Here is a 23,940-nt window from a genome sequence, read left to right on the forward strand (position 1 = left end):
CATGGTACTGTAGCTATTCATTCAACACAGGAAGAATCAAGGCGACTTGTTACTGCATGTTTATTGAGAAAATAATACAAAAACATGATGTGTCACTACATTTGTGATTTCAGAATAATCCATGACATTACTTAATGTTCAGCATCTTTACATCAGCTTGTGGCACTTAATGAGTTCAGTTGTTCAACAAGAGAGCAGCATGTGTATATGTCACAGAAAACACAGCAAACACCTGATTGTTATCTGTCAGTGACTCCACTTCAAAATAAAGTTTAATCTCATACATTTTACATAGAGTGGAAGTAGGATATATGATGGAATACATCTGTATGGAAACATCATAATACAGATCCAAAGACCTGCCTGCAATGTCCAAACACTACAGTTTAAAGGTACATACCCAGATTGTGTTATAGTGTACAATTGTGAATATGAAGTAATTAACATTATTAAGATATGTAGGGCATACAAATGATGTGACCCTTAAGTTTTTGAAAAAGCTAATCAGCTTCATTAAAACTTATAAGCCATTAGAATGAAAAATATAGCCAAGTCAGTTTCAAAAAAAGGGATCATAAATTTGCTTTCACATTGCATATATCACTTAAATCTATTGAAAATAAATAAATTTTAATGGATGGTATTGAGTAACATACAAAAGATAATAATAGTTTTGAGAAAGTAAATGTCATCAGCGTAACAGCGTTTTGCATGAATTCTAAATGTATGAATTCCTGCTTGTGTCCGTTTTAATCTGGTGTTCACTGCCTGTATACAGTCATTCCAAGTGTAAGATACTGTAAGTTTCTGTGGATGGAACATGTTATATGCAGCAGAGAAGCACAACAGACATGATAAAGCTGAACAGCAGATGTATCAACACCTTCATACCAAGGTGGATGCCAGAATTTCCTCAACCCAAGAGACAAACTAAAAAAGAGAGAGATTTTTGAAAACGTGTTAGTTACGGGCTTTGTTCAGTCGGTATTATGTACAGTCAACATCTGAATTCTGATTGAGAGATTACTCTTTACCTGCACGAGATGTATCTCAGGATAGTCAGCCATTCACATGACAGAACACACTCCGGACTGGAACGACTGGTCATTCCTCTGAGCCACAGCATTCAGACTGCAACACATCACACAATGGAGGTTCATTACATTAAATCTTTCTTACTGAAATATTTATTAGTAATGTTTGAAAATTGTTACTGATTATTTATATTATAGCATTTATTGTGTATTATTTATATATACACAATATAGGCATCCTCATGTCCAAATATGTAGACGTTTTAAAGAATGTTTTGCTAAGAAATTACTATGTTTTTTGAATGTGCAAGAATTAAGTCAATTAATTCTTTCTTATTTCAATAGCAGAGATATTTCTAGAGTATACTTTGAAAAAATATATATATTTCATATTTTTATACACACACACACACACACACACCTCATCTATCCACACCTAAAACACTGCAATACTGCGTCAACTTTTTCTTGTTTTTCTAGTAAATTTGATGTGCACAGTTCTTACCTCTTGGATGGCCTGAAAGGAGCAGCTGTCTCTGACTGGAAGTTAGTGACTTCTCTTGTCTCATCATCAGTGAGGGTGTTGCCTGGCTCACTGTGACAGACTCCTCCGCCTGAGTCAGAATTACGGCAGGATAGAAGACTGGCGGCATGAATGAGATTCCCATTTGGGTCAAGGGCGTCAGCCTCACCATTGCAGCGTCCCAGCATCTCAATGTCATTCTGGGTGGAGGAATCTACAAGGATGTGGGGCATGGAGAGGGGTAGAGGGGAGGACTCACTGTGGGACAACTGCAGTTTCTTCATGTGGTGGACTACTGAGGCTGCATTGAAGGCTTGCTGTTGGAAATGCACACAAAGAAACAAATTGTACTGGTGCTGCCTGCGAGTGACATAATACATCTCTCTTGAGTTAATAAGGACAATAATATGTCACAATCAGCTTTACATAATAAGCTCTTATGACTCTTTCTAATGCTCCTGTGACTGTGTCATGAATAATTTATGTGACCTTGAGTAAATTGGTATAGTTTGGAAATTATAATGATGTGATTGAATGTAAACATGTCAAATGTAGTAACATTCTTGACAACCCTTAACAGTGTCAATACAGAGTTTACGGCATTTGAGGATACTTGATATGGATGCTTCAAGTGTTTACATTTGATATTGTAGTTGAAGCTTGAGCTTCAAAGCTGTCACATTAGGTCATTGGTCTAAAATACTTTCCCATGTAGGCTTTGAAGATGGCTAGAAAACATTGGTATTTTTCCAGTTAAAAAGAACAGCAGCTGGAGTCAGCTTACATTTATGATAGCAGCAATTATAGTAACATGTTGTCATAGTGTGAGAAACATTAAAATGCCCATATGAACTTCTCCAACACTCCTGCAACATAATCTACTTTGCAACTGTTAACATTACTAACATACTTAGTTCCAAATGTTCATATTTTGCTGTCATTATAAGTCAGCTGTCATAGCAGTAAAGTCTACTTTCAAATCAAATATGAAGAAAAAAGTGTGATTTAGATTTGTTTCTTCATTTTTTTTAGATATCCATTATAGATGATTTAAGTCTGGCTCAGATTTTAAACTAAGTCACAGTCATTTGGATTAGTTTTAACTGTCAATGTATTAAACCGCATAAAATGGCAAAGAGAATACACCATCAGCTTAGATCCAACATTTTACAGTATGTTGGCTTGTCACTTACCTTCCATTTAGATTTGGCAAAGTTTCTCTCCATCTGTTCACAGACGGACTGAGAAATGTCGATGCTGTTAGCTGCATTTCCAGCAATCCTGCAATTGAGTTAAACAGTTAATGTGGAAAACAAAAGACAAAAGTGCATGCGTGGGTGTGTGGGTGCGTCCGTGGGTGCATGCGTGGGTGCAAGCGTGCATGGGTGCAAGCGTGCGTGGGTGCATGCGTGGGTGCAAGCGTGCGTGGGTGCGTGGGTGCATGCGTGGGTGCGTGGGTGGGTGCGTGGGTGCGTGGGTGCGTGCGTGCGTGCATGGGTGCATGGGTGTGTGGGTGCGTGCATGCATGGGTGCATGGGTGCATGCGTGCGTGCATGAGACAAATAGAAAAACTAACCAGGGATGTCTGAGTGCCTGCTCAGTGAGGAAGCGTTTCTTGGGGTTTTTCTCCATCATGTTCCTGATAAAGTCTTTGGCTGTTGAGACAAGGCATGGACAGCTGTTAGTATTGATTAGAATTCAGTACTCTCAACTGCTGCATGAAATAATAAAAAAAAAAAAAAACATTTGAACATTGACAGTGACATTACATACGTTACTATTGGACAAATTTGAGGCACTGCCACAGTTACCGATCCAGAGCACCTGTGAACACCTGGCTCTGTCTCCTTATCATGTATCTGAATCAAAACTTAATGGGATCTTTTCTGAAGAGATACCCATCCACAATCCAGGTTTCGTGGAAATCCATTTGGTAGTTGTTGTGTAACATACTGCTGACAAACCAAATACAGTGACACGGTAGTAATGTTTTGATAGTTAATGCGATGTAGTCTCATGTAGTAGCATGTAATAACATGTAGCGATGTTGTAATGTAGCAATGTTATGGCAAAAACATAACCTTCATGGCGGAGGTAAATACAAGCAAAAAGGTTCCCTAAACAAGTAATAAAACACAGAAAAGTAGCACTAAAAGTTGAAGCCCGTGTGCATCAGAGAACAACTGGCATAAAGGAAACATAAGCTGCATCTTATCTCTGACTTTTATGTGGATGTTGTATTCAAATAACTTTTTCTTTAGTCCAAAGATCTTTCAAAATCCAAGTCATCATATACAGCAATTCTCAATGACAATAATATCAAGAGAAGAAAAAAACAACCTGTCTGTTCTTCACACCATGGCATGAACCTTTACTTGAAAATGAATGTGTACTAGTTCCAGGATCTCTGCGCTGTGTGTTTCTGGCTGTGGCCACTTTCTAGGTCCTGCAATGTGATGTTTTTTCAAATATTTATTTGCATTATTTGCATTTCTTTTCATCAGTCTGTTTACTTTTCAGACTCAACCCAATTTCTTTCTTTTTTCATATATATAAGCATTTTTCCTTTCTTTTTTGTATTTCCATACAGAAGATTCTTACTCATTTTTTGTTCTGCCTGTCCTTTATAGAAAGAATTTATCCGCATGTTTTTTTGTTTTGTTTTTTTCTGTGGGTCAGGAGAACATCTGACGTCTGTTGAGAGCAGTTAATTTAATCCCCCGGACAGGCTACTTGTATATTTAGTATCCATGGTGATTGAGCAGACCTAATCCAAACAGGTCAAACCACCATAGTTGTATAGTTACAGTTAATTTCAGAGGGTTTGCTTGTCTAAATTAGATTAAACTCGAGGGATATATTAACAAATCCTGACGTATACTTACTAACACTGAGGTTAAACATAGTAGTGACACTATTTTTGTCACCGCCATGAAACAACCCCGGCTGAACTTAAGTCTCTCGATGCAGGTCACAAACCAAGTCCTATTAGGTAACTCAAGCACTAACACCATAGGAGTCACAAAGATGATTACAGGTGTTCAGAATTTTAGGTGGGAGCATGCCAATTACTTTAGAAATTTCGGCTCATCAAGCTTTCAAATCTCAATTCAAGTCAAGTCTTAAGTCACTTGAATATTGAGTGTATTTGTGATTATTGAAATATACATTATATTCAAGTCAAGTCATTTGGATTAGCGTGAATTTCAATGTGTTAAAAAAGAATCAAACTCCAAAAAGCAGTCAGCCTCAATTGCTACACATTTTAAAATACTAAAGATGTCAAATGTTTTTTTGCTGTTTTCATACCTGGCTCAGAGATGTTGTCCCAGAAGGGTGAGTGAAAAGCGTACTCAGCTCGCATGATCTTTGAAAACAGACGAGTTTCATTGTCTTCAAAGAATGGAGGGTAGCCACAGAGTCTGCAACAGAGAGACAACTATAGAACTCAGCTGATCCCTTTATAATCACTGCCTCTAAATCCTTTACATGTCCGCACGTTTTGTTCCCAGTTACAGAATATAAGTGTTCTAATTATATAAACACTCTGGTTTCACAAATCTGGTGGGAGTTCCTCTGCAAACAATCAAACACTGAGGCTCATGGGTATTGTAATATATAATACAATTCCACTAACACAAATAAATGAAAAATGTGGATTTAAATAAAGTTAAATAAATTAAACTCATAATTTTCACAAATGAGTGGGGACAATATCTTTAGAACTAATAGATGTATTAGTTCTCCAGTCTGCAATGACTATTTATGAACAGTAACATAATGTGTTATGTTATTGTGAGAGAACAGAACTCACAGAATGTACGTGATAACTCCGATGGACCAGCAGTCCACTGCTTTGCTGTAGGGTTTCTGGGCCAAAACCTCAGGGGCTGTAGAATGACACACAACAGAGGCTATCGTGAAGAGCAAGAAGATCACCATCCATCACTTTGGTAAAGGTTCATCTTTGTTTCATCAGTTCATAAAAATTTGTCCCAGAACTTATGAGCCTCATCTCTGTACTTTTTGCAAAATGCCTATCTAGCCTTACTATTCTTATTGCTAATGACCGGTTTGTATCTACAAAATTGCTTGCTCTTCTCGCATAGACAGGTCTCTAGTCTTCATGGTGGTTGTCTTTTTAACTATAAATGCAGTCTGCACAGGAGAAACCCAAAGCTTAAACTGAGAGTAGATATTCAATGCTATTTATCATTTGAAAAAATTGGGGGGGGTCAAACAAAAAGTGCTATGTTCTAAGTTTTGTAAAAGATCTAGATGTTAATACCTGGAAATGGAAGCTAACATACTGATCTCCAGTCTCATATCCATCTTTTGATGGAACACCCAAATGTTTTCAGTGTACAACAAAAATAAAGGAATTGGCCTTGATGTTCCAATAGTATTGAAGGGGACTGTATAAAAAGAAAATTGTGTATGCTCCTCCCCAACTACTTACCAACATATCCTGGTGTACCACAGGCTGTGGACATCACACCATGCTCCAAAGTCTTAGACAGACCAAAGTCACTGACCATGATCTTAGAATTCTCATCTGTGTTGTAGTATAGCAGGTTCTCAGGCTACTCCAAGACACAGAAAGACACAGAGACACAGAGAGAGAAAGAGAGAGACAGACAGACAGACAGACAGACAGACAGAGAGAGAGAGAGAGAGAGAGAGAGAGAGAGAGAGTAATAGGACTATTTTTAGCAAAGAATCACAAAATATATCAATCAATCAAATGTTTTTTGTATAGCACTTTTCATTAAGCAAAGTAAAACAAAGTGGTTCACACAATGAAAGCAATAAAAACAATACCTCCCACCCTATCCCAATCATGAGAACACATAAATAAAATCATCATTAATAAAATACAGGGACAATACACTGTCATTAATCAAAAACTTATTAAAATGCCATAATTAATAAAAAATATGTACAGTACAGTGGTGTCAGAAAGTCTTAGACCACCAGCCAGCCAACCCCCATCGGCACCTTTCCCAAACACAGAGGATAAAAACAGTAACTATTGACCTTATGAGTGTATGTGTGTGTGTGTGTGTGTGTGTGTGTGTGTGTGTGTGTGTGTGTGTGTGTGTGTGTGTGTGTGTGTGTGTGTGTGTGTGTGTGTGTGTGTGTGTGTGTGTGTGTGACTGAGTGTCTCACCTTGAGGTCCCTGTGTACAATGCTGTTTTCATGCAGGTAGCTGACAGCCTGCAGCACCTGTTTGATCACCATGCTGGCATCCCTTTCAGTGTACACTCCCTTGTCTAAAATGCGATCAAACAGCTCCCCACCTGATACCCTACACACACACAAATACACAAAGAAAATCATCAGTGTTTCCATTTTTCGAGGGCAAGTGTCTTCAGTGTTTTTCAGGACAAGAACCTCTTAGCTTACCCCATTAAACATGTATTGTATAAAATTCTGTTACCTATTAAACTGGGCCAATGATGTGTAGGATGGCCTATAGTGCTACATATGAACACATCAGCAACAGTCATAGCATGGCTAACATTAGGAGGGTATGTCAGTATGCCAAAAAAGTTTGCTTTTGGTTTTTTAGCAGAGATCCCACATTTCCCAACTATGCAGAGTATGTCAGGCTTAATTTAATGTGCTTCTTGAAATGATGCAAAACAAATTAGAATAACTCTTTTGATGGAATGGTTCAGACATGAAAGTCATGGAACTTCATGCGGCTTCAATGAAGAGTTGGAATATTCTAATGTCTGTCAGACTGTCAGACAGTGTGGAATAAGGTATAAGAACCATTGTCAGTATGATGGATTGTCGATATTGTTCTACCCAAGTAATTACTTGTGGAAAATGAGACGATAAAAATGAATCCACTTACAGTTGCATGACCAGGTAATAGTGCGTTCGACTCTCGTAGAAGTCCTCCAGTCCCACTACGTTCTCGTGCTTTATCCTGAAATAGTATGAGAGAGGGTGAGGCATCACTTGGAAAACCAAAATAATTAAGAATTTGTTATTGACAGCATTTTATAAAGTTTACTATGTTTTCCCTAATTCCTCAAGTCAAAATGCCTGTTTTTATGAGTGAGCCTGGGGACTTTTTCATAACCTTGTTACTCTTAACTGTGCAGTAACTGCTTAACCCATGTAGGTGATCAAGTTTGCTGTCTACTGTAGTGCAAAACATTCTCAAACTGTTGTAAATTGTTGTTGTTAATAATTATATGATAAAAGTAATGCTGACCATTCACATGAACAAAAAACATGAGTATCAAACACCATTTACTAGGAAGTCATTGGGTTGACTGACATCTTAGCACCATAAACTTCAGTTTAAGGTTAGATGTCAAATGACAAACGTCTTTTTCTACTCAGAGCTTCTCAAACTGGTTCTTATCTAATGTAAAGACTTTTATTTTGTTGTGTTTTCTCATCCTGTATGGGTAACTCTTGTGTTTGAAAATTACTTCATATATGATCCATGGTAAAATTCCAGCTAACTGATACAGCTAACTGTCAAAAAGCATGTGCTATTGCAGGTTTGGGCTTAAAGTGACAGTAGATCTTTTGATGGCAGTATGAGGTACGTATCCCTCGTCAATGTGTAGCCTAGAGCAGATGACTGTCAGTTCTATGCTGGTTTGGAGAAGCAGGGCTGGCAGGCAGCAGGACATTCTACTGCTGAAACCAAACCGCAAGACCTGTTTTAGCCACCTTAAATAAGTCCCACCGAAAAATATATATCAAGTGTATGCTATGTTTTTAACATTTTGGTGCCTAGAGTTGCCATTAAACAGCCTTTTCTCCTTTTTGCTACATGGACGTATTGTTGGGACATAGCGCCAAAGAAAAGCACTAAAAGCACTGAAAACGTTAACATACACTTAAGACTAGGGATAAGTACCACATATAACCCTGTGTGTGTGTGTGTGTGTGTGTGTGTGTGTGTGTGTGCGCGTGTGTGTGTGTGTGTGTGAGAGAGAGAGAGAGAGAGAGAGAGAGAGAGAGAGAGAGAGAGAGAGAGAGAGAGAGAGCATGTGTTACCTTCTTAGTACGTTGATTTCATTTTCCAGGTTGGTATGAGCAAGGTGTTTTTTCTTCAGACATTTCAGGGCATACAGTTGTCCTGTGTTCTTCTCTCTCACCATAAAAACCTCTGAAAAAGACCCCCTACAAAAACAATAAAGACACAGACAGACAAAAATTTAGGGGGTCCTTTGTATTTTTCATTACCATTGAGGTTAAAAGCATTAGTTTTTGTTTAATATTCCTTTACTTCAAGACAGAGACATGCTTGTGGCTGTGACAATCCATCTTAATGTTATGCCTCCTCCTTTACTGCCAATTGCAGTTGGGTATGTGTGGATTTTCTCTGCTTGCTTTTACTATATGGTGTGAATTTGTGCCCCTTGTACTTTGATGACTGTGAAATAACTGCACAGTTCAAATTTACTCGTACGAAACACAAAATGCTGAAGCCCCAAACCATTCAGTAGAGTTGCAACAATTAGTCAAGTGATTCTTATTTATATTTCATTATTTCACTATGAACCCACCCACAACATACATACATGACAAAACAAAATTACAAACATACATACATACACACATACATACATACATACGGGAAGGAAAACACAAAAAACAATTACAAATAAACAGAAGCTGATAACAAGCCCAGTCATTGCTATATGACTGAAAATAAAAGCAAGTCCCATGCAAGACAAAAGACTACCCCAATACTAAAACACAAAAAACTACATATATTTTTAAAAAATGGAGAATATTTAAGTAGTTGCGCTTTTCATACCTGACAATCTTGCAACAAAAAATTAATAATTGTGATCGACAGTCAATCAAGATATTTCCAATCACCTTTAGGAAGGGATTTCATAATTGACTAAAGGGGAAAGCATCTACATTTCATTGTACCACATAGTAATTGTAGGGGGCTCAGACTCAATCCATATAAATATATATATGATATAAATAAATATAACAAAACAAAACTTGAACTCAGTCAAATTTAAATTTAGTGTCCTCTTGTTCACATTGAGAAGATGATGGATGAACATTCATATTCTCATGGAAAATTAAGTTAATCTCTGCTGAAATGCCATCCCAGAAAGTTTTAATTACAGGACAAGACCAAGAGCAATGTATACAGGAAGCAGCACGTAACTTCCATTTTTTGCGCAATGGACGGACATGCAAGTTGAATTTGCTTAGTTAAAATTATCTGATGACACCCAGACCCTTTTAGCATGTGGTAAATGATACAATCTCAGTTATATGAAACTCTGCTACATACATGTAACTTTGCTTTAATTAGTTAATTAAGTGGGCCAGTAAACTGACTGTGCTTTGAATATGTTGTCAGCCAGGTAGAATATATATCTGATGTTAATACCTACCAACCTCTGATTAACGACATATATAACCTTCTGAAACAGACCACTCATAGCTCAGTCACATCAGTCTAGACCAGGCAGCCTTGACATGTCTAACAATACATGTAACCCAGACATATGGCAGGTTATTAGCATGACACCTTTTTCTTTAGGCTCACGCTTAGATGGCAGCCAGGATGTAATCCTTCATTTTGGCCAGTGAATCAAGCATCTGTACCAATTAAGGCTCTGACCTCTAAAACGCCTCAGACTAAGGACCTGCAAAAGCTGTTATATCTTGCCATGCACTGTGTTCTGAATTAAGGTTACACTTCTAAACTGTTATTTATTGAAAGTTACATCTCGTTTTCGATCCAATTTCTCAGTTGACAAGAGCAGGAAATAACCTCTTTTTGATCCAAAATTCTCAGAATGGAGCATATCTGCTCTTAAATAGTTTCATCAACTTTCACAACAACACTACAGCCCTTTATACCGTATTTAATAGGTCTTTAATTCATCTTCAGCTGAGACTTTGATTGTTCTGCATTCTAAATGTATTTTCTACTTGGAAGAAGAAAAAACACACACTTGGCAATCAATCACCTGACACACACCTTTGCACACACCTGCATCTGCTTATACAATCGCCTTTCATATACAGTACATTCAGTCCACCCATACACCAATATAGTCAGTCAGACTTTTAATCCTATAATGAAGTGGTGCTAGGATGTTCCGGCACTGCCGTTCTGACGTCACTGCTAAGGAACCTCAGACACACACACACACACACACACACACACACACACACACAAGACGTACTCATTCACAGCCAGTCGAGGACGGAGTGTTTTAAGCAGCTTTGACACTGCATGACAAGTCTTAGGAAGCAACACCTGTAGGTCATTCTGTTGTCCAACCTGCTCTTCCTCCATTTCTGGAAATAATGCAGATGAAGCTAATATCTATGTGGATTCATTTACTATAAATAACGTATAGTTTGCTCAGTCTGGTTTACTTGTTCATGTTCTTTGACTATGTGTTGTGTTACTTAAAACAAAGTTTCATCAAATGTATGGTGTAAAACTATGTTAAATTTGATTCCAAACTGCTTGTGTCAAGCCATATCGACAAAGATATTTGCCAGGTTTGGCTTATTGACCTATCCATCCAATTAGTATTTTACTTAATTAGCGTTGGGAAAGGTGAGAAAAAGATCACAAAAGGGATGGTCAAAAGTGATGCAGTATAGTAGACACTTTCATTCCATAGTATGGGACAAGCTGTCAAAGACATTGCACAACTGTTCACTGGTCAAGTGATGTTTCTCATGATTGCTAAATTGACTTTACACTAACCACTTAATAGAAATAATAACAGCTTCCCATAGATTTAGACTCAGCAAACTAAGGTAGCAACAATGTATGTCTTAGTATTAGTACTGAAACTCCATCATATGGGCACAGCTGACTGACATTAAACTGTCATTTAAGATCTAAATAAGCTCTGAAATTTTGCAGGCACTTTACACACAGTGTCAATATTAATATCATAATTGATCAACTTTCTTTTACTACCAAGTTGTCACTATGTCCACTATATTATTAAGTGTTTGGGCATCCTGTCTTCAAACAGGTTAACAAAAGTTCTCAACTAGCAGGTTCAGCTGAGAGCAGATTACCCAGATTGTGTAAGAGGCTCCATTGATAAAACAAGCTCTCAGGCAGGTGATGAGAGGGATTATCCTCAGCCTGTGGGCCAATTTGAGCCTGGAAGCTAGGAGAAAGACAGCAGTCCCCCTTCATTCTATTTCATAGTGCTGTCCCATTAAACAAATCTGGACTCCAGAATGTTCTCTGGGGAAAATCTCCACATTCAAGAGGAGAACCAAAACTAGAAAAGCTGCACAAACGAGAACCGATGTTTTTGTAAATTCAGCTGCACCTGCCATCTTCAGTTGTGTTGACTTTGTGTTTCGGAGTGTATTTGTTGTTCACTTATTCAAATGCCATCCATCCATCCATCCATCCATCCATCCATTTTCGTCCGCTTATCCGGGGCCAGGTCGCGGAGGCAGCTGCCTGAGCAGGGACACCCAGACTTCGCACTTATTCAAATACGATTGCATTAAATGGCTTCATCGCTTGACAATGAAATCAGCTATAGTTGATAAGCTGTCATATAACTATTTGGTGTAATGTGGTCTATAAAGTAGACTGATGACTAACCTCACCACACGTTGACAGTCAACATGAACATTTGTGCTTATCACAGACTTGGAAAACAATCGGTTGTTAGTCACAATGGCCTTACCACCATGCTTGTGAATATCACAAAACTTGCCCATGAACACAAATCAAAACACACCTGTCCAAATGACAAAAAGCTCATTTGTTCAACAGCCCAAGACTGGCTTTACCTGTCAGTGAATCTTGGCACTTACATGCAGGACTTGTCAATACAAAAAAGTATTTTGAGTTCTAACTTTAATCTCTGTGATTGAAGTCTTTGTCTTGTGAAAAAAAAAGTCTGAACTTTTTTTTTTACACAGGCTATAATCATCTTCTGTGACAACTACTATTTATACCTCATCTGTTTTTAATCTCAACATCAGTACTTACGATCCCATTTTCCCCTTGAAGTCAAACACTTCCTTGATGTTACTGGTGCTTTTCTTCCAGCTGCAGATGATCTCCTTTCGCCCCATCTCGGCTCTGACGTTGCCGTAGACTCCTGAAACATAGATAACATAAATCAACATTTCTTACGAGGTTAAAACATCATATTCCAATCATATTCTTCAGAAACCACCAGCAGCAATTTCCTTGCAATGATTTTAAGTTAATCAATATCACATAAATGTGTTTCTCTTTTAAACAAAACACTTGCTCAGATTACTGTGTGCCCACTTTAACATATTTCTGTCCCTTACATATCAAAATACCACTGAAGTGGAACTCATTCTTTGAATTGTATTTGGAAGTATCAAAATTATTAAAAACTGATTAAATCATATGTGGAGTAAGAAACATCTGATGCACTGTAACTTTGCATAAAGATGCAAAATGGAATCCTGTGGTAGATTAAAACCATGCTGATGTAAAGTCAGGAAAAGTTTTGTAGTCCTCAAAACATTGCTGGAGCTTCACAGTGAAACAGAGTTGCAGCATTCTGCTAAACAACTGAATTAGCTGGAAACTTAAAATGTAAAGAAACAAATAGGAAACAAAACAAAACATAGAAGGGCTCCACATAGCTCGTCCGGTGATATCCAAGTCTCTGAAGATCCCACATGTGCTCTGCCATGTCCGTTTTACTGAGTTTTTTTGTCACTCTCAGATGATCTCTGTCTCCCTCCCACATCCCTTCTACATAAGTAATATCAGACTAATGTCCACATGGGAGCAACATTGCGACGTAACTTTCAGCTGAGGCTGGACAATCATCAGCATAAGCTGCATACTCCTCCAGTATCCTCTGTCTCTACACTGATGCAGCATCGTCCATGTCCACGTCTCATGATAAGACCTTTCCACACCTCTAGCAGATAATGACTTAATTTTTAATTAGGGGTGAACTAATGCTTTAAATTGTGACAACCACATTTTCCAGCTCAGAAAATGCTCACATGAGTTCTTTCTGCCTACCTCTACTTTTCTACCATCTTGTTACCTTCACTAACGACTGCTTGGAAATATGTAATGAAACAATTTACACTTAATGATCTATTTATCTTTCATCATTTTAGTAATTTATTCAGATTGTTCAAGCTTCTTCAGTGTGAGGATTTGCTGCATTTCTCTGTTAATATCACTGTCACTGAATATTGAGCTGAGTTTGTTGGTTGTTGGTCAGAGAAAAACTACTGTACATATACACGTAAATAGATATTATGCTGAGCTCTGGTAAGCTGGGTTGTGTGTCAGTTTATCTAAGACACAAAACTGTTTTTAAAAAAAGAACTGATACGGAAAATAATTGTTAGTGGTAACCAGTAAGTTACCGACCCCAATCAGGGCAGCAGCTACAAAGACACTGAGGTTATGTCCTCTGTATTTCTTCAAGGGACTCTGGGTATTTTAGGAAACTGAGGTGAGTTTGCATTCCACATTAACATTTTACTGGCTAATTCCTGGATTTCTTTCTTTTTAAAAATTAACTGAAATTTTCAACAGAATATGAAATGTTGCTGTAATGTTGAAGACGTCTATGCATTGTGTTGTCGGGTTTACGGGTTAAGAGGGGTATCTTGAAGCTAGCATGCCAACCAGCTAGCCCCTAGCCAGTTTGTACCTCAAGAGATTGTAAACAACCCCAGCACCCCCCCGGTTCTTCATCAGTCAGCTAATACAACGGCTACCTGCACAGTTAACTGAGCTAAGAGGCGAAAGGCAGCAACATTTGGCAACAGTTAGCCAGTACTCTCGTGATATATTGCCCCCTATTTGTTTGGAGTATGACTCAACAGTTCTTACATATTACACCTTTAACTAGTTTTAGTCAAATAAATAATCCCTCTAACATGTATTTATGGGCTGAGGAAATGCAGAGTCAGGACACTGAATATAAGTTTTCTTAGGTATTGAAAGTTTCTGTTCGTAAAATACATGTTTTTTGCTGGCCAGAGATGTTTGGAGATAAAATGTACAGAAAATAAAACTGAAATGTTTTTTAAGGTCCACATAAAGATTTAAAAAAGAATTCAGGCTTTATTAATATTTTTTTCTCAAATCTTTCTGGGGGATGGAAGAACTCAAGACCTCGGCATTTATTAGATCCTGGGCACAGCCCTGACCACATTGTAAAGATACCTGAAATTATAAGTAAGTAGGAGAATAAAAGCCTTTCCCTAACCTATGCCAGTTCCACAACCCTTTAAGACCTTGTATTCTGGTTGCATAAACAGTTTCATGTCCATGACTGAGGTCAGTCCTTTGTGGGTAAAGCCCATTTGTACCTATCAGTTACACAGGATTCAAAAAGGCAGAGGATTAGAGAGGTAAATAGCAGTGGTTAGCTAATCTTTCCAGCCATCCCTCTGCCCTCCCTCCTTGTGTCTGCTGAAGGAACAGATTAGCAGCTGATTCCCTGACTCGACTAAAACTGGGTCATTTTATCTCCTCTGCCTTTGAAAGGCCAATGAACCCTGATCTTCCAGAAAATACTGGCTGAAATGCACCAATACTGGGTTGTACATCATAAAGTCAATATCTCAGAAAATAATGGGCATATTTAATATTAAAATTTCAAAGAACTGTGTCTATCACATAAGGATAGAACACTGTTTTAGGTAAGGGTCTCACAAACAACAACACAAATACAAACCTATGAAAGCCTCACATACAACTGCATTAGAATACTATTTTTTGAGATTACATTCTGATTATGTTAAAAGCTTTGATAAAATTCAGCCATTTTATAATTCACTACATTCTTCTTACAGTTGTAATTCAATCAAAAAATTTCAATTGAATTTTGTAAGAAAAACAAATTAAAGCAGACATACAACTGAATTAAGAGGTCTAGCTTTAAGCGTTTTTGTCCTTTAATTATTTCACAAACCAGATACCAGAACACACTGTAGCAGTGAGTAAAGCCTGTCTAAAGGTAGGCTGTTCATCTGAGTGCAGCAGATGTGGTTAGTTTTAAAGAACAAACCTACTAGTTTCGTCCACCTCCACAGATTACTGGATGGAGGTAGAAATGATTAGCGGAAATCAAGAGCTAGTTCGTGTCCTGTTCACTACTTTACCATCTCTAAGTTAATGGTTACATTTTAAACACCTTTTACACAACTTGTTGTGTGAGCTTAATGCATATTTCTGAAAAAAGTTAGTTCAGTCATATAAAATTGATTTTATCCACACAGCCTAAACATGCCAGTACAATACCTACTCTGGTGCTAAATGAGTAATAAATATTTGTAGATTGACTTACCTGAGGAGCGGTGTGTTGATGTTTACTTGAGGTACCTGAGGATGGACCTGACCTGACCGATTCAGGTGGCTTCCCCCGTGAATGCGCAGGGGGTGTGGCTAATGGGCGGGGCCATGTCCATTCATGTCGTCAGTCTACGCAGTCAGACAAAATGCTGCATTCAAAGACTCTAGGAAACTACGCCATGTCTCTAACAAAGATGTTGTCCGTCCAAATACCCAGTAACATCTTTTACTTACTTAGTTGAGTCGATGAAGTTATTATTTTGTTCGTCCAAAACAGTTCAAAGACGAGACATTTAATCTGAGAATTACATAAAATGTCAGCTCATATTGGGAAAGAAAAAAACAAGCAGCACAAGAGGCATTTTTGTTTGATCAGTTACTTAATGGTTTTATTTTCCTTTCAAGTTGAACCACTTTGAGGCCTGTTCATTAGTAGTTATCAATTTTAACAAATTTTTACAACAGATCTAGCCAGCAGATATCAATCATCAAGAGTATCCACATGCCAGAAGTTTTTACTGTTCATGATGAATGTGAGTCTTAATTGAGAGGTGAGTAGTGAATGGTGATGAACTTAACTGAAGCAAAAAGAAAAAAATCTTTGTGTTAAAAAGCATTATTCTTTGGTTGTGCTTATACTTTATCATCACCAGCTACAGGAGCGTACAGGTTACTTTTAGTACAGCCTAGGTGATTAAATACATTGTGTTATTTCTCTCCTAATTGCTAACTGTAACTGGGTCTGTTGTTTACTCATATCCAGATCTGTAGTCAACATATTTTGAGCCTACTGCACATGGACCCTCATACTTAATACCCTGCAGCAGCAGCAGCAACAGCAGCAACAACAGCAGCAGCCACTGAAACAGCACAATGATAATGTTATGTGAGATTATCTCATACACATACAGTCAGCATGTCTACGATAATGATTACATCACCTTACCTCATGGACAGTAGCTCTTTAAATGTAACCTCATGCTGAAGATGAAGGTACACAATCTGATGGCTGTCAGCAATGCTAGATGGGGGTGGGGGGGGGGGGGGGTGGGGGGGTGTTAGCGTTTAAATTTAAAAACTTTAAAAATACCTACAAAATCAACAGTACATGCTACAGTTTTGAAATTTTCACCAAACTGTAGCCCCAATACTGCTGAAACTTTAGTCCACTTAAACTCATACAAATTATGAGGTCCATCACTCAATTTTTTTTCAAAACCTGTAAAACTTATAAAACCTATATCCTCCCACAATTTTCGCTCAATTGTCACCAAACTTGCTAGAGAGCATCTTAAGACCGTCCTCCACAAAACTTGTTTCTCGGATTTTTGATTTAAAAAATTAAGCCTACAGTGCATCAAAATGTCAGTACTGTAAACATATACTATCAAATTCTTGCTAAATACGTTTTCAATCTTCCTGAAAAAAATTCAGAATATTTTGGAGTCATGGTTGATGAAGTTTGGCAAATATCAGAATTTTATCTCAAAAACTGAATTTTTGAATTCTGCTCTCATGGGAACAACTGGAGTCAATGTAAGAGTGGCATTTTTAAACATCAGATTTTCTATTTTGAAGCAAAACACGTAGGAGCTGGTTCTTGGTGTCAGGGGTTGTGGGTTCGAGACCCAGCAGGGATGATGACGACAGATCAAAATGTCCTCAACATGAAACACAAGACAATTGTCCTGATGGTGGCATCACAGCAAGCCTCTAAATTAAATAAAAACAAATGGCTTGGACTGGACCATGGGTGAAAGCTAACCAAATTTTGCATAAAGGTCCAGTCACATGCCAGATTACCTCAGCTGTAAACCCAAGCCAATAGTCCTGATGGTGGCCCCAATACTAAAGAAACTTTTGTACATTTAAACCTATGAAAAATTATGAAGTCCATCACTCTGTTGTTTTTTTTTTTTGTTTAAACTATAAAACTTATAAAAACCTATCTCCTCCCACAATTTTTGCCTACAGTGCATGAAAATGTTTGACTGTGAACACTACTGTAAACATACACCTGCAAATTGATAAATAAATCTTCAAAACTTAACATTTTTTAGAGTCATGGTAGATGATGTTTGACAAATATCAGAATTTTACCTAAAAAAATTAATTTTTGAGAACATTTTGAATTCTGCTGTCATGTGAACAATTGCAGTCAATGCAAGCAGCATCTCTAAACATCAGTTATTCACTTATGGAGCAAATCAATCATTTTTAAAAGCATAACTAACATCTCCATGCTGCAATATGTGTATTATCAGATTTTTGTTTTGATAACTGAATTTTTTACAGTGGTTTCAAATCACAAAGTGAATGGCTTACTCAATTTGTGAAGCCACTGTTGCATTGCCACTTGCCAATTAGCTCAGAGTGATAGATGACAGTCTTTGGTTCCAGAAGTTGTGAGTTCAAGCCTCAAGTGGTCCAAAATGAACATTGCTGTCAATTGTCTCATCTTTCTATTCTCCTGTTTGTTGCTCAGAATTGCCAAAAATAGCCCAGATCCGACCTATCGCTGCGCAACAGCTATAATTTCTGTTGTATTTAGTTTGTATCTATCTTTATTTCCTTTTTCACTGTGTAAAATAAACTAGTTTTAATTACAACTTGTGTGTGTACTTTCCTCCTTTATTCCGCCTTGTTGTTGTGACAATGACCATCCTTGCACATGTGCTGTCATGTCCACAATCATGAGCTTAAGATGTGCCGACAGCCCCGGTTTTGCTTCAGCATTTTGTCCTTGGTACACTAAAATCATGCAGAAAAGACATGGTGTGAATTTTAACTGTTTAAGCATTCCACAAGTCATGCTTCATTTCAGCAGTCTGTACACCCTGAAGATACATAGTGCTGCAGCTTGAGTCATGTATGTACACTACCTGACCACTTTAGCATGTACATCAATCTAATGCAAACCAATATATATCATAGAAGCATTAACTAAATTGTCTTTGCATTGAGGTCATAGTTACAGTTACATTCGACTACATTTTATACAAAGGTCTTTTGAAACTGCCACTTGCATTGTGGGTAAAGTTATCTACATGAGGCAATGTTTTGAAATCAGTTCACTGGTGTAACATTGCACTCCTGTAACACCATTATCGACACAGCAGAACCAGTAATATCACCTTTTCCCTCACATTCCTCTTCCTTTTCAAAATGTGGTGGCTACATTACTCACAATGCAATTTAGCCACTGAGTGACAATACCAGTGGCAATTTTTCAGATTATGTGCAGCTTCCTCTGGAGCCACAAGAGGGTTCAAACAATATTTGTACTCATGCAGTAGTACTCCCCAGGACCCATGAACACACAAATGTGTTAAATTGGTGGACTGACCATTTAAGCAACCATTTTCTCTTTTCATCTTCTCTTATGGTTTTACTTTTTTCACATGTGTAAGGTGAAAATTAAAATTTAGAGAAAAAAGTAATTTCAATTATCAAAAAATTAACTGATTTCACAATCACAAACACTTAAAATCAAAATCAACCAAGACATCATAAGAAATTCTACATTTTGATGAGCTCACATGCAGCCTTCTTAACCTCAGTTAAATTTTAGGCCAGATGTGTTGTGTGGCATCATGTGTCTTTTAACATTTAACAACCCCAACCAGAGATTCACATGTTCTTTGACATAATCAACTTTATGATATCTAATATCACATAGAATTCAGCTGAAAATTGCAAGCAACTCATTGAAAATACAAAACGCACATTTCCATAAAGTGTAGATACTGGACTTAAAGTGCACAGTTATTCAAATTTTAGTGCGTACCATATATTTACATGTATATTTTCTTTTATTTCAAAACAGTCAGGTTTAGTCAAACACAAGGTAATATTGACATCACAAGCTATGACTAGGCTTAAAACACACTTTTAATTAAAATAAAGGAAAAGTAAAAAAGAAAAGAAAAGAAAGAAAGAAATTCTGAATTATTCTGAATAACAAATTTGACATGATTGAATATTTTCCCGCTGAGAACACAGTTCACAAAGTTCCATTTGTGTGACTAGTGACAGAAAGAGTGGCCTCTTGAGCCTCTGCATGTCTCCCTCCTCCCTCAGGTCACAACACAGAGACGTCGTCTGCGTCACATGTTGACGTCGTGTTGGTTTTGAGCGGAGAAATAATTTATTTATAAATTGACGTAAGGGCGCTAAATCTAAAATAAACCGTGAATACAATGTGAAAATACATAAAATATTTTGGTGAAGCAGCTGCACGCATGAAAGGTTCGATATGTTTGACCTTAACATAATAAATTCGTTACGTTAGCGTCAAGTAGCATTAAATCGAAAATACAGGAAAATGACTTGCTAACGCTGCCGGGTCGGGCTAGCTAATGCTACCTTTAGCTAGTTAGCTGATGTTAGCGCAAGGGTAGTCTTTACGCCTGACTTTACCCTGCAAAAACTGTTTGTCGTGATTTATCGTACTTCAGTTATCTGTGTGTTGCTGCGGTGTGCACTGTGTTATGCTCACATGTTTAATCAAATAGGGGAACGCAAGCGATAGAACTACTAAGCTAATATTAGCTGGCTATCGTAAGTAAATTAGCACTAGCGCTACATAGCTAACGGTAGGTTGCTTCGTCAGAACCAAGCTAGCAAAGTCCTACCCACAAGAACTTGTTTAGCCCTTGCTAGCCGGCTATGTTAGCATTCCTTGTAGCAGTTCGATGATGATAGACCATTGTATAATAGTGCTTGCGACTCATATGCCTGACTGTGGTTAATTTTACATCGTAGGATTATGGCGCCCCGCTTACAGCTGGAGAAAGCGGCTTGGCGTTGGGTGGAAACGGTGAAACCAGAAGAAATCAGACAGGAGCATATCAATTTAGCATATCGCATCAATCTCCCGGCCTGCAAGAGAGGAACCTGCAGGTACAATATTTACATTTCTGAGCAACATCCCTCTGTCTTCATGGCTTGTGCCAGTAGCAGATGTTACATTTGGTTTTACAGTTACGGGCTTTGAGGCCAGCTCCGAAGAGGAATGCTAATGTGCATCAACAGTCTGATTTGATTCTTTGCTTGGGGACAAGCCTATACAGCAGCTTTGTAGAATTCGTATGAAAGGTCATGAAAATCAGCTCTACTCTTCACAACAAACTCATGTACAGACTAGTCTGTAGGCATCACAAGTAGCACAAATTCGTGCACTTTGAAATGTTGCTGAAATGAATCGTTCTCTTGCTTGCCCATGTAATAAGCCCATGTAATAAGCTAATGATGCACAGCATCATTTAACTGACTGCTTTTTAGAGTTTTGACATGACACTACCTAAATGTAAGAGAGAGATGCAGTTATTTGTCACTTATAAAGTAGGTGGTGGAACACTTGGTTTGATAATCATGACTTGGTTTTGCAGGAGGAACTGCAAAGGGAATCCCAACTGTCTTGTGGGTATTGGTGAACAGGCGTGGCTTGGGGAGATTGATGAAAATGCTTTCCACAATATTGATGACCCAAATTCAGAACGTCGAGACAAGGTATTTCTTTAACAAGCCACACATACAGTACTTGACATTGTTCACTCACTTGCCTGAGATCACATATCTGTTCTAGATGGACTGCTGAAAGCTTATCAGAAGGCCAGAGATGCAATAATCTCTCTCTGTCTCTGTCTCTGTTTCTGTCTCTGTCTCTTCTAGAACACATTTGTTGGCCTGACTAACCTGGGTGCAACATGTTACGTCAACACATTCCTGCAAGTGTGGTTCCACAACCTGGAGCTACGTAGGAGCCTGTATCAGTGCCACAATTCCCGAGCACAGGAACACAATATTGAGTCTGGTATAACTGAAAACTAAATGCTGTGTATGCTTCTATATATTTGTTGTTTTCGTAGATAAAGTGAACATGCTTTTGTGAAGTATTTTAACTTAACGTCAAATAGTGCATGTCATAATCCATCATACAATAACCTTGTCTAAAATATGTCTGGGTCCCATTGTTATACATAGTGTATACCTCAACATTTCTGAAATCTCGTCAAAAACATTTTATAAATGCTTGGATGGGAGACCAACTAAAATGATATGAGAAAGTACCTCAATATCAGTAGTGCAACAATATTTTAGGGATGACTTGGTATGGTCATAAAATATCAACGCAATGAGATTTTTGATGAGTAATCATCAATAATGTAGACATGATGACTAAGTGGGTAATGACAAGTATAAGAACAAGTAGAACAGTCTGGTAAGTTCAGAAAATGACATCACTTCACTGTAATGCAGCCTTTAAACTTATGCCATATCACGATATAAAGATATCCAAAAGATGACAGTTTCACATCACAATCAGTGCGTTTACATGACACCCAAGAAAACCGAATTACTGGGTTAGTCCGACTATGATCCGATTTTTAAGATTTATACACCTTAGTCTGACTAAAATCGGACCGGATTGGATTTCTCATAGTCAGATTAATACACCTAGATAATTTGATTAATAGTCACATTACTCCTGCGTGTATACATTCCATCGGATCGGATTTTGCATTCTGCACACGCTCGAGACTTCTTCGGGGCCATGAGCCAGAAGTAGTAGGGCGGCAGCGGCAGCTTTCCTCCGAAATAACCGCAAGCAAATAGCGCCATTGTGCATTTAGTTTGTGTAATTAGCATGTACACCATATACCATATATATGTACAAAGTTGTAGCTTCTCCTCGCTCCTCGTACGGCATCTTTCTCGAATGCTGAGGCAGCTGGTGACGTAAAGAGGCCAGCCGGAGGTGGCTCTATTACCACTAGTTGAAATGGGTACAGCACCACCTATCGTACTGGGGTATGACATGATTCGGCCAGTAATTCGATTTTCTCACCGGCATTAGTACTGGGCGGTATGACCAAAAATGAATATCTCTGTATTTTTTAAAATTCTAACGGTTTCTCGGTATATGATGGTATTTTCTTTTCCATGCATAATCGGGTGTTCACAGCATTTTCTACTTGTTGAGAGAGGAATTACTGGCCCCTTCTAGATAGAAAAGGTGGCACATTTGCTGCAAGGTAAAGGCTGCACTCTGCTGCCCTGTCTATCTAAAAGGGAGGTTTAATATTCCTTCTTTCCCAAAAAGCTGCCACTAGTGTAGGCATAAACATGTGATGTGACATGAAGCAGGAAGTTGGGTGTGAACAGTGATGTGCAACATATGCATCAGAAGAAATGTGGCAACACTTGATAGATTTACTCAATTATAGACTCATGGCCCATATTCTCGCCTCCTCAGTCAAACACATGCCGATGTTAAACCCCTGCTATTAAAGGAAGCATGCAGCTGAGCGCCTCAATTGAGCTGCCTCAAGCGACAGACAGCTAACAGGAAGCAGGTCGAATTTGTCTTCAAAATAAGAGCTTTACATTGCACCCCTTTGGAGTTTAGAACTGGATTCCTAGCAGGGGGCTTTTAATTTGAAAGTAGCGACCGTTAGTAGCTTGCCACTACAACAACAAGCTGACAGCTAGAGACCGAGGAGAAGTGAGCATCTCCCGGATCTCAGTGGCTTTCCAGTTGCTCATTGTGACACCCGTGGATGAAGTCATGAACTGCTATCGTACCCATCTTCACTGTAACTTAACACCAGAGCACTACAGTTTACCCTCACCACGCCTCACAGTCGCACCATGCCTGTTTAGAAGCGCATTGAAAAGGGTCCGGTCTGAAACAGTGTCGCACGGCGCAGCGTAGCGTTCCATATGTTGTGTAATCAAATTCTGCCCAATATACTGCCCAGCACTAACCAGCATGTATACTCGGACTATTGCAGTTGTCTGATTGAGTAGCATAGTCGGACTATGGCTGTAATCCGACTAAGCTGTGCATGTAAACGCACTGACTTACAAGACTATGTGGATATATTGCCAAGCCATATTCCAAACAAATATGATGTTCATTAGATTGTTTAACATTTTTGCACAAATTCCAGCTAGATATTATATCCCCAGAAAATCAACATTCATCTACAACAAATTTGTTTATTTTGATCATAGTTACCTACTGCCACCTTGATTTAGTAGTGCTTTGCTCTATCTCT

The 23,940-nt window shown here is 38.2% G+C and overlaps 2 protein-coding genes across 6 annotated transcripts in view; one reads left to right on the forward strand and one right to left on the reverse strand.

The window, feature by feature from the left end:
- Positions 1-44: 44 nt before the first annotated feature.
- On the reverse strand, positions 45-16,004 carry camk1ga (calcium/calmodulin-dependent protein kinase IGa). The gene is made up of 13 exons (XM_037102236.1): positions 15,873-16,004; positions 12,557-12,668; positions 8,587-8,712; positions 7,421-7,495; positions 6,727-6,865; positions 6,017-6,140; positions 5,372-5,447; positions 4,867-4,979; positions 3,134-3,212; positions 2,751-2,838; positions 1,540-1,874; positions 1,035-1,131; positions 45-930 (listed from the first exon to the last, which is right to left on the reverse strand). The coding sequence occupies exons 2-12, from the start codon at positions 12,640-12,642 to the stop codon at positions 1,068-1,070; spliced, it is 1,305 nt and encodes a 434-aa protein (XP_036958131.1). The 5' UTR covers positions 12,643-12,668; positions 15,873-16,004; the 3' UTR covers positions 45-930; positions 1,035-1,067.
- A 3,901-nt stretch (positions 16,005-19,905) lies between these two features.
- usp48 (ubiquitin specific peptidase 48) overlaps positions 19,906-23,940 on the forward strand; it is a 29,895-nt gene continuing 25,860 nt past the window's right edge. For 2 of the 5 annotated variants that reach the window (XM_037101761.1, XM_037101765.1), the window contains exons 1-4: positions 20,255-20,273; positions 20,642-20,779; positions 21,268-21,388; positions 21,551-21,692. In XM_037101761.1, coding sequence (XP_036957656.1) covers positions 20,260-20,273; positions 20,642-20,779; positions 21,268-21,388; positions 21,551-21,692 — 415 coding nt within the window. In that variant the 5' untranslated portion in view covers positions 20,255-20,259. The other 3 variants (XM_037101763.1, XM_037101762.1, XM_037101764.1) reach the window with 3 other exon arrangements.

This window comes from Acanthopagrus latus, chromosome 6, assembly GCF_904848185.1.
Source record: "Acanthopagrus latus isolate v.2019 chromosome 6, fAcaLat1.1, whole genome shotgun sequence".
Taxonomy (NCBI): Eukaryota; Metazoa; Chordata; class Actinopteri; order Spariformes; family Sparidae; genus Acanthopagrus; species Acanthopagrus latus.

Excerpts from the sequence above, each read along its gene's own strand:
- camk1ga (XM_037102236.1), bottom strand. The coding sequence starts at position 12,642 with ATGGGGCGAAAGGAGATCATCTGCAGCTGGAAGAAAAGCACCAGTAAC. Across the intron at positions 7,496-8,586 it reads GAAATCAACGTACTAAGAAG|GATAAAGCACGAGAACGTAG; the intron begins GTAACACATGCT and ends ATACTATTTCAG. Across the intron at positions 3,213-4,866 it reads GGACAACATCTCTGAGCCAG|CCAAAGACTTTATCAGGAAC; the intron begins GTATGAAAACAG and ends TTGTCTCAACAG.